The sequence below is a fragment of the Sinocyclocheilus rhinocerous genome, unplaced genomic scaffold, assembly GCF_001515625.1.
Source record: "Sinocyclocheilus rhinocerous isolate Xijiao unplaced genomic scaffold, SAMN03320098_v1.1 scaffold585, whole genome shotgun sequence".
Lineage (NCBI taxonomy): Eukaryota > Metazoa > Chordata > Actinopteri > Cypriniformes > Cyprinidae > Sinocyclocheilus > Sinocyclocheilus rhinocerous.
The window spans coordinates 24,996-35,870 of record NW_015630024.1 but is presented as its reverse complement, the minus strand read 5'-3'; the positions used below and the strand labels follow the sequence as shown (position 1 = coordinate 35,870).

The 10,875-nt window shown below is 32.6% G+C and overlaps 1 protein-coding gene across 1 annotated transcript in view; it reads right to left on the bottom strand.

Moving 5' to 3' along the window:
* Positions 1 to 3,158: 3,158 nt before the first annotated feature.
* LOC107739739 (collagen and calcium-binding EGF domain-containing protein 1) overlaps positions 3,159 to 10,875 on the bottom strand; it is a gene marked incomplete at its 5' end in the record, with an annotated part of 22,740 nt that continues 15,023 nt past the window's right edge. Inside the window, 3 exons of the mRNA XM_016551940.1 lie at positions 3,159 to 3,664; positions 5,211 to 5,246; positions 7,954 to 7,989. Of these exons, the coding sequence (XP_016407426.1) occupies positions 3,407 to 3,664; positions 5,211 to 5,246; positions 7,954 to 7,989 (330 nt within the window). The remainder of the gene's footprint in view (positions 3,665 to 5,210; positions 5,247 to 7,953; positions 7,990 to 10,875) is intronic.

The following is a 10,875-nucleotide window of genomic DNA, read 5'->3' as shown; positions in this document are numbered from 1 at the left end:
TAGGAGGCGGGAAATGAAGACACAAAGAACAATGGTACTCAGTGACCTGTGCAGTATTAGAATGAAGTGATAAATTTACTCAGTGTCACAACACATTAGTATGATCACTTCTCACGAGTTTTAATTTAAAGGTTTGTCATTATCATCCGTTCTACCACAGGACGGGACAAAGTCTGGAGCTTGTGTGTTGTTGCTGCCATCTTGTGGGCAACACTCACCTCACAGCATTATATGCAATATTATATAGCATTATAATACACCACTAATGCCATCTAGTGGTTAAATAGCCACACAACAAAGAGTGTGCAATAAAAAAGGCAATAAAAAGAAATCAAATAAAGTCCAGGCAGAGTATATATACACTGGCAGAGTATATATACACTTGTAGAGTGAAGTAAAGTAAGGTAAAGTAAAGTAAAATAAATTAAAACCAAGGCTGAGTATATACAGACCTGTAAGGAAAGTAAAGTAAAACAAAACCCAGGCTGAAATGTAAGAATATTTTTAAAAGCAATAAAATGAAATGAAATCAAATAAAAAAATTAAAAACTTACAGCCTGGGCATGCACACATTTGTTTCATTTATAGGACAGTCATTATCTCACTCTTTATGTGATTTAAATGACAAAACATACAAGACTGAAGAATACAGTTTAAACTTGATTTTTTCCTCTTCTATTTAAGTAGGTTAAATTTAGTCTTTCTAATTCACTTTCTATTGACTATTTTAACATTATTCGTGGTTTTCCTTTTGTTTATATTTTTATTGTATTTCAAATTAATGTGCATAATTCTCAAAAAATATCAAGGTCCTCATGTTACAACTACATATACATCATGAATTATAAAATTATAAATATACTGTAATATAAAATGGCATGGGAAACACTGACTTTAATAGTTTTTTGCAATTAAACTGTAATGTGGATCTATTTTTCATTCACAATTTGCAAAGGAGATCAAGTACCACAAAAATAGACATCTGATTCTCCTTATGCGTCATTCTCTAATAACAAGTAATGTAAACTTACTGGCCATTTCCAAACTTTCATATTAATCGTTTCACTTGGTCAAATCAAAATATTGTCTTTGTGTTCACACAGTACTCACAGCTCAAGTTGTTCTTTTCTCATTGGAAAACGGTGTTTTGATGAAGTCTGTATAACTGGCCTACAGGGTGAACTGGCTGCAGTTGTTGGCTGGTTACTTCAGACAGCTTCTCTTCATGGGCCATTACTGAGCGGCTCTCACAGGGATCAGTACAATTTAACCATGAAATGTGGAGGGGAAAACAGTGTCAGAATCAGTCGGGTGCCCGATGGTGGGAATATGGGTAAGAGTTCAGTCAAGCATGTTTGGATCTGATTTACAAGCTTCAAATGGAAGAATTAACAAGTTTAGTACTGCAACCTCAACTATGATAAATGTTCATAGAACAAACAGATTTTACATTATATTCAGGTTATGTTTGAAATACTATCCAACAATACAATGTACTTCACCTGACCTTGTATTGATTATAATGAGAAATGTTTCATGAGCAGCAAATCAGCATATTACAATGATTTCTGAAGGATCACGTGACACTGGAAACTGGAGTAATGATGTCATCACAGGAATAAATTCCATTTTAAAATACACTGAAATATTATTTATTTTAAATTGAAATAATATTTCACAATATTACTATATTTTTGGTTAAATAAATGCAGATATGATGAGACTACTTTTTAAAAACATAAAAAAATTGTACTGACCCAAACTGGACGGTAGTGTATATTATTCTAATATAATTACATTTTGTGTAAAAATGTCTCTTAACTAATAAGTCCAATTAAATTCTAAATTAACAAAGATATAATAGCAGATATTACCTGTGATTAATTTGTCACACTGGAAATGGAAGGTCAAGGTAAAAGCACCAAGTACTCAGTGGTATTCCACAGGGATCGGTATTCGGGCCACTTTTATTTTACCTCGTGTTCCAGTTTTACAAGGCTCTCAGAGTGTTAACAGACAGTCTGTCCTAGAGTTCCTTAGTCATGTCAACACCTATGGAAAACAGAACTTACAGAAGATGCAGATGCAGCTATCCATGATCTTGTTTTCCTCAGCGATAAATGAATGTACAGGCAGGTCAAATAGCAATGACGTTCCAAAGCTGTGAACCGCTTCATGAACTGTGAGGGGAAATTACAAAGAGGAGAGAGGTGAGAAGGATGGCAAGGTGTTTTATAGCTGAGGATGACAGAGAAAAACAGAGCTGTTGAAAATGGCTGAATCATGGGTGTGAATTGAATTGAATTGAATGTTTTGAACAGTGCCTGCTTTCATAATGTTGATTTGTTGGCCTGGATTTGAAGTGTGGCTGAAAGAGTAAACTCACAGAAACTTCTAAATTGAAATCAGTTTTGTATGTAGACATAGTTTGTATTCATTACGTGTTCATAGAAGCTAAACAAATTTATACAGTGTGTGATAATGCAATTCTAATCATCAAGGGTTAATGGCACACATGCAAATATTCAAATCTACTAGATTATAAGACAAATATTGTTGTAGTTAAAGGTATTATATACATTACTGTTGAATTGTCAGCATCATTACTCCAGTCTTTAGTGTAACATGATCCTTCAGAAATTATTCTAATATGCTGATTTGCTGCTCAAGAAATAGTTCTTATTATTATCAATGTTGAAAGTAGCTGTGCTGCTGGACATTTTTGTGGAAACAGTTATACATATTTTTCAGGATTCTTTAATGAATAGGACATAATTTATTTAAAGCCGTTTTTGTAACAGTGCAAAAGTTTTTACTGTCAATTTTGATGAATTTAATGCACTCTTGTTGAATAAAACTATTAATTTCTTTTAAATAATAATAAAAAAATTGACTAAATGATAATGCGTGGCACATTCTATACTTTTGCAATGCTTAATATTTGAAACAACCCAATAAAATCATTAGTCTTACTTTCAGGGACTGAAGTTGGAAAACACTCTTTTTAAGAATTGTAGTTCTTCTTAAGTGTAACCTTAATCTTCAGAATCTTTTTTTCTAATCTTTTTATTCAACTACAAAATATTCTTAACTTTTTTTTAGTTAGAAAAATAAAACAACATTTAATTTTATTCTTAATGTTCCGTGAATCTGGCCCCAGAACAAGATAAACATGGTATATGTAACCTGTTAGTTATTTGGTTGACAAATGACAAGTTCAAAACGCCCAAAATACAAAATGTACATCCTTTATGTTATAAAAATAGAAATTTCATACAATGAAATACATTCAGCCTTTTTTTCAGCGAGTATACAGTTAAATAGCAGTCATTCTGTGATATTTACACTACTCATTCTCTCTATAATCAGTTCTTTCTTTCAGTTCTGGCACTGTTCGAGGGCAATCTTAAATTGGCCAATCTGGATTATTTAAGGTCCGGGGCAATTTCCTTTTCCTGGTGCTCTTAGGTGGGATCTGGGGTTTGTAGTCTTCTCCAGAGCCAAAGTCCAGGCTTTCCTGGGTGTCCCTCCAATTGTCCGGGGCAGATGGGAAATCCTCTACGGAGTGTAATGGTCTGCTGAACACTTTGTTCTGCAACTCTGCGATGTCGTTACGAATGTCAGCCATCATGAGTAACAGGAAGTCAAAGGATCCTGGCGGGCCCTGAAAACACAAACACACTCATCATCACATGAAATTCCAGGTCGCTGGAGTATGAGTTATCCCACACCCACAGGATTAACAGAAATGGGCATTAAGCAATCAAGTAAAATACAGACGAGTCACATTTTCAACATACTGTCTGTCTTTCTGTATATCTTTCTGTATGAGCTGTTCCTCCCTTCCTGTTGAGCTTGGATACTTGATTTACAGTAACTTTTCAGAGTTTAGAATTCTTTAAACACTGTGTACACCGAAAGTGATTGCTGTTGCACCATAGCAGCTTGCAGTTGTCTGCACTGCCATCAATTACGGTTAATTAAGCTAAATACATGAATAATAAAACAATGTAAGTCTTATAATTTAAATTAATGTAAATATCACATTTTTAAATTAATTTACTTTGAACATTCTAAGGATTTAGCTAAAATAATGCATGCAAAATCACTGAAAATAGGAAAACAAAAAATATTTACCCATTATTCCAATTTCCTATTTTTTGCATGCATTATATATATATATATATATATATATATATATAAATTCATGAAGAGTAAATAAATAAATGCACATATTTCATACAATTTATATTCATTTTATTGGTATTATAACATTTCTACAAAAGCAAAAGGGGTAATATTTATGTTTCCTAGTTTCAGTGATTTTGCAGTTATTTTTGTAATTATTTTAATTTTATAATTAAATTTTTTTGTTTTTTGCAATTATACTATAAAATAAAAAAGAATAAAAAAATACAAATATAAAAAAATTATGGTAAAACTTATGAAACTTTTGCAAAAGTTCCTATATTTTCAGTGATTTTGCATAAATTATTTTAGAAGAGAAAAATATTTTCATGCATAATTTTAATTTCAAATACAAGAACTGCTCGTTCATATTGACATATGGTTAGAAAAAAATAATTATTTAACTGTTTTTTTATTTAAAGAAAGGTAGAAACCAAAAATATCATGAGTTGGCTTTTACAAAAAAAGTTATTTAAATATACAATAAAATTCATAATACAGAAATCACATACATGTGTTACTGAATAATCATTTTTACTACTACTACTACTATTAATTGCTATTATTAATAGAAATTGACTATATTTAAAAAAACACATACATAAATATAAAATTGATTGATATAGCTCAATTACTTTCTTACAAATGCAATTTGATTTGATTTTAATTTAAATTTAGATATCACTTATTTGTAAAAATAAATGTGATTTTTTTTAGTAACTCTTTTTTATGATCTAATTTTGTTGTGGCACACAGCCCTTATCCAGTTAAATATAAAAAGGCACAGCAAAGTTTTCCAGGGGTAGAAGAGTTTTTTGGTCTGTTGTCAAGAAAAATAAATCTTCTAGACCTGCTTTTGTGAATAATCACAATAAGAGGTCTGTTTTAGTGCTTTGAGAGGGAGACAGACAGATAGACAGATAGAAGAGTGATCAAAGGTAAGAGCGAGAGAGACTAACACAGACAAATATATTTCAGACATAAGAACCATGAGAGAAAGTGCCATGATAAGAAGTTCTTACTGGAGGTCCGGAAGGGCCGGGAACCCCTCTCTCTCCCTGGAGAAACCAAACAAATATTTGGGTTAGCAGGATTACAGTAAAGAAGCCATGAGAAGTCCAACGGGACAGTTATTGCCCACTATCTCTCAGTAACACGATCACATGTGAGAAAACAAGCCATCGCTGGCCTCGTCAAAATCAGACATCTTTACTCCGTCACTCAGCATCTGAATCACCACACAATACAATATAAAACCGAAAGACAGAAACAAGTTTATTCAGCATCTGAGTGTATATATAAATGTTATCTTAGCAGTGTTTCTGCGCACCATTTGGAGCTGGTCTCTAGCTCATTTGGGCTGAGGTATGGCAGTAGGTACCTCACAGATATTGACCCCTCTGTGGGGATTATGTAGGGTCAGGGTTCACGGAGAGGTAGTAAGCGGCCCAGATGTTTTTGATTTGTGAATACAAAGCCACAAAAACTTTCTATACAAACATGTAGGCTAATAGAAGTGCACACACTATACATGGATCAACCTTGAACCTCTGCATTGGAAAAGTGTGCTTATGTAGGCCTGAAACCTAAATATGTGAACATAAACGCTTCTGGCTAAGCTAGCTCGGTTGTGTTGTGTTCTGAAATGTCTGAAGGTGCAATTCATAAAGCGACACAGGTATGTTCTGAATTATTGGTGTTGATTTGAAGGCCGTGAAGAGTTTACTTCTAGCCAGTTTTCTCTTGTAGATCAATTACGGACAATCAAGGGACAATCAATCTGGTTAAAGTTAGTTAAACTGTTGACATATTTATTGCTAGCTACCTGAATAATAACATCCGGTTTATTGCACTGACTAGAGGCGTAACAATACACTCATGTCATGATTCAGTTCGATACTTGATATTGATCTCTCAATACCTTAAACAAAGCTGAAATGGTGTAAATAGTTTTTTATTTATTTAAATTTTTACTTCTAAAACTTATAATAAACAGATAACAAAAGCACTGTTCATTAAAAAGTTACATTTTGGTATTACCGTACATGAGGAATGGACTACATACATTTTAAAAGTTTTAAATATTTTTTATGTATATATTTTTATTCTCTCTCTCTCTCTCTCTCTATATATATATACAGTGGGTACGGACAATTCTGTGTTTTTCTGTCAATATGGGGTGCTGTGTGTACATTAATGAGGAAAAAAAATTAACTTAAATGATTTTAGCAAATGGCTGCAATATAACAAAGAGTGAAAAATTTAAGGGGGTCTGAATACTTTCCGTACCCACTGTATATTATTAAATTTTTTTTTTAGTGTCCTTGTTACACGCTACATGTAATTACTACAGTAACAACTATAAATTATGCATAAAATTACATGCAACTAGCTTTAAACCAAACCTTAATCCTAACTACATTGTAACAAGGACACCTTAAATAAAGTGTAACCTTAATTTAATGATAATAATTGATAAACATGAAAGCTCAAATGTGTGACCTTCTGGGTTTACCTTATTTTATGTTTAATTAAATCTGTCCAAACTTTCATTTTGAGTGAACTATACACAATACGTACATCATCAATACATATTTCTGCATTTTTGTATTGCAATATATTGTGAGAATATATTGTTACACCACTAGAATAGTGTCAGGATCATGGACTGTCTGTCATGTTTTGCCCCTGTTTCTGTTCCCTTATTTGGTCATGTTCCTGTCCTCGTTTTGTTAATTAGTTGTTAGATTAGCTATCCCATGCACCTGTGTTTCTCCAATCATCCCCTGTATTTAAGTCCCAGTCTGTGCAGTCTGTCTCTGTCAGGTCTACTTGTTGTCTACGTGTGTTGCTCAAGCGCCTGTTGTGGATTATTCCCAGTGTTTCTTCGATTAAAGACTGTTAAATGTTTCCTCATGACTCCAGCGTGTTCCCTGAACAGCGTAACGTGACAAATAGACATTTGAAGGCAACTTTTTACCGCCGCAGTAATGCAAAAAATCATATACGTAATGCAAAATGCAGTAATGCAAAAAATATCATATATGCACTCATATGCACTTGCAATATCTCGAACATTTGCATATACATTTGTATAATTGTGAAAAGAATGTTTCTGGTTTCATTTTTAGTTATATATTTTAATGTAGAGGTTGTCTATAAATCAGTCTCCAAGCCTAGCCTAGTTGGCTTTAAAAGACCTACCTCAATTCTTCTATAACTTTTGATATAATATTTAGCAAAAACAGTCCATTTTTTGGTACTGTTTTAGTACTGTTTTTAGACCATGAGCTAGCAGGTAACGGTTAGACTTGAGAGTGAACGACAGTACTGTACTATGCTTGATATCTTTAAAATATCTGTAGTTCACAAACTCTGAGAGAGTTATATAAAAATATACAATGATATGGTAAAATACATATATGATATCAAAGCTTTAATATACCATGATTATCAATGGTGCATTGTGAAATCCCTCTGTGTAATTTTCCTCAATATTTGGACTAATCATATTTGCCTTTTCAAGAACGTAATAATGGTGTTTTGACATTCTAAAATATCTGCAACTCGTCCTGCCATCTATGATGTCATATTTGACCAGACGCCATCCAAGAGTTTATTTCATTAGCGATCGGTCACCATTGATCGTAAACATCTTTATCCTGTTTTTCCAAATATTTGCATTCCACACATGGAAAACAGCCCTTGGCCACAGCTTTGAAAAGTAGTGGACAGAGATAAAGATAGACAGAAAACATACCGTACCTTCATGCCATCTCTCCCTGGAGCCCCGGGTGGACCCTATGAACACACGCAAAAACATGCTGATTAAACACACAACCATACATATCAATTAAAATTACTGGACTTTTCCCCCATCAAATATATAGGTTTAATTTTTTATGACTGCATAAGGAAAAAATGTGTACTTTATACTGTATTATACATTTATTTATCACAATTTTTATCAACAGTTTGCCTTTCAATATGTAACAAATCAATTTATAAAATAAACAAATATTCCATGTGGTCTCTCAATTAATATGAAGTCATGAAACAGCAAGCAAATCACTAGAAAAATGCAGTTTATAAAAAGTATTTATTGTGCTGTAAAAAAGTTTATTAATGAAACTTGCAGCTTTAGAATTGTGCTAAATAAATACATACATACATACATACATATTTAAAAGTACCTAAAATATACAATTGTTCATGTTTAAAATTTCAGTTTAGAAATATAATGTAATCGTTAAAAAAATATTTATCTTGCTGTACAAATATGAACTAATTCAATAGAGAAAAGAGAATTGTACATATAGAAAGAAAGAACCTAAACTATTCAATTGTTCAAGTTTAAAAAGTTCAGTTTAGAAATACAGTAATGTGATTGTTAAAAAAATGTGATGTTAAAATTTAATTTAAAAATATTAATGAAACTTGCAGCTTTAGAATTGAAATCAATCAATCAATCAATCAATCAATAATATACAGTTGTTCATGTATAAAACGTTCAGTTTAGAAATATAGCAATTTGATTGTTAAAAAATGTGATTGTTAATATAAAAATATTTATTAATGAAACTTGAATTATGAAACTTGCAGCTTTAGAACTGTCATAAGTAAATAAATAATATAAAATTGTTTAAAAGTTCAGTTTAGAAACACAAATGTAACTAAGTCTATCATGCTGTAAAAATATTATATTGTAAATATATATATTTTTTAATGAATGAATGAATGAATGAATGCATGAATTTATGCTTAAAGGTTCATCTCTGAAAAAGCTTCATAAAATAGCTTTTTATCTGACCAAAACCATATGACAGCTAAAGGCCAAACTAAGGACCCTAGGCTCTCCAAGAAAGACATATTTATATTCATTGAATTATAGATTTGATGGTCCTATTCATTCAACTCTCAAATATTTTCACACATCAAATCATGCCTGTCAAGATCTCTAGGGCAGATCTGAGCCATATTTGTACCAGAATGGAAAACATGATTCATCAATCTAAAAATACTGCATTGAATTCTTCATGCGGGTGATTAGAGAGAGCTAGTTCTGGGCCGGCGGCAACGTCAACGGTCCTTTAGTAAAGACACCGAGGGCATGCGTTCACGGCCGGAGCGGTTGTGACAGACAGGGGAGGCCCATAACTACACATGACTTGTATTTATGCACATGCAAAACACTACAAGATCCCACAGACGCAGCTCCTTAGCCAGCGTTTTCCAAGAACACTGCATAACTTCTCATTTATCAAATTAAAAACTGAATCTTTGAGCACTCTTGAACTAAATTCATGTTATGAGCTACGACTCCAGAGCATTGAAGGGCTCATGTTTCTAGGATTCATAAATTACTGCAATACTTCAGCAGTATTTTTCTTCATTGACGACTCGTGCTTCAGCGATGAGGTCCAATGCATTAAAAGCAAAAGGTCGACTGTATCAAACAGGTTAACAGTCGGCCTCAAGAAGCACTCGGGCCAAAGAAAGCAACCCATGTGCAGTAACGCAGTCAGCCTTTTCCCTGTTATTGCCATTATCATTTGTCAACATCCAGAGGTGGGATGAATGCTGTGCTCTGGTATATTGATAAATGTATTGTTTCTACACACACAAACTATATGAAAAGTTTGGCACACAACCAGCTTTCTGGTAGGAAATATATCAAGCAACAATCAAAAAGAACAGGGGATCAAACATGATAACGGAGGACAGATCCTGTTAGAAGAAAAGAACAAAAAAGGAATATGAAAGTGCTTCCTGTTACCCGTCCTAGTTTCCACCCCACCTGCAAAGACGCCCCCCTTCAGAGAGTCAGAGGTCAGCCAGCTGAAGGTCAGGGGGTTTGGGGGACACGTGTTCAAACGCCGGCCCAGGCGGAGGTGACCCAGCTAGGCATGAGTCGATAACACAATCTGGAAAGCTGAAAATGCAGCTAGACACTTGCTATTAAAGTCACATCTCTACTAAATATCAACTAACTAAATACATATTAAGTAATTTAAAGTAAATTTAAAAAATAATAGATGTATTAATTTATAACGTTAACATTAAAATGTATTTATTAAAATTAAAAATAAAATAATTGAATAATAATATATGTAAAATTATTCATTAATACATAAAAACATTAGGTAACACTTTAGTATAGGGACCAACTCTCAGTTGCTTATTAGCATGCCTATTATTAACATATTGTCTGTTTATTAATGCTTATAAAGCACATATTCTGCATGACCATATTCTACATCCCTAATCCTACCCAATATCTAAACTTAACAACTACCTTACTAACTATTAATAAGCAACAAATTATGAGTTTGAGGCAAAAGTTGTAGTTAATGGTTTGTTAATGGCGATAATTCGACTTTAAAATAAAGTGTGACCAAATATTATATTATATGATATTATATTAACATTAAATATATTAATATTTAATTTAATTTTAAAATAAATTTTTAATTAAAAAAGTTTCAAAGTGCCTAAAGTGTTAACGTGATATTTTATAAACTTCTATGACACTTTATGAACTTTCCAATCTCTAATTTATTTAAAGCGGTCATATGATGCGATTTCAAGTTTTCCTTTCTCTTTGAAGTGTTACAAGCTGATTGTGCATAGATAAGATCCCTGAAGTTGCAAAGACTAAAGTCTCAAAACCAAAGAGATATTCTTTAT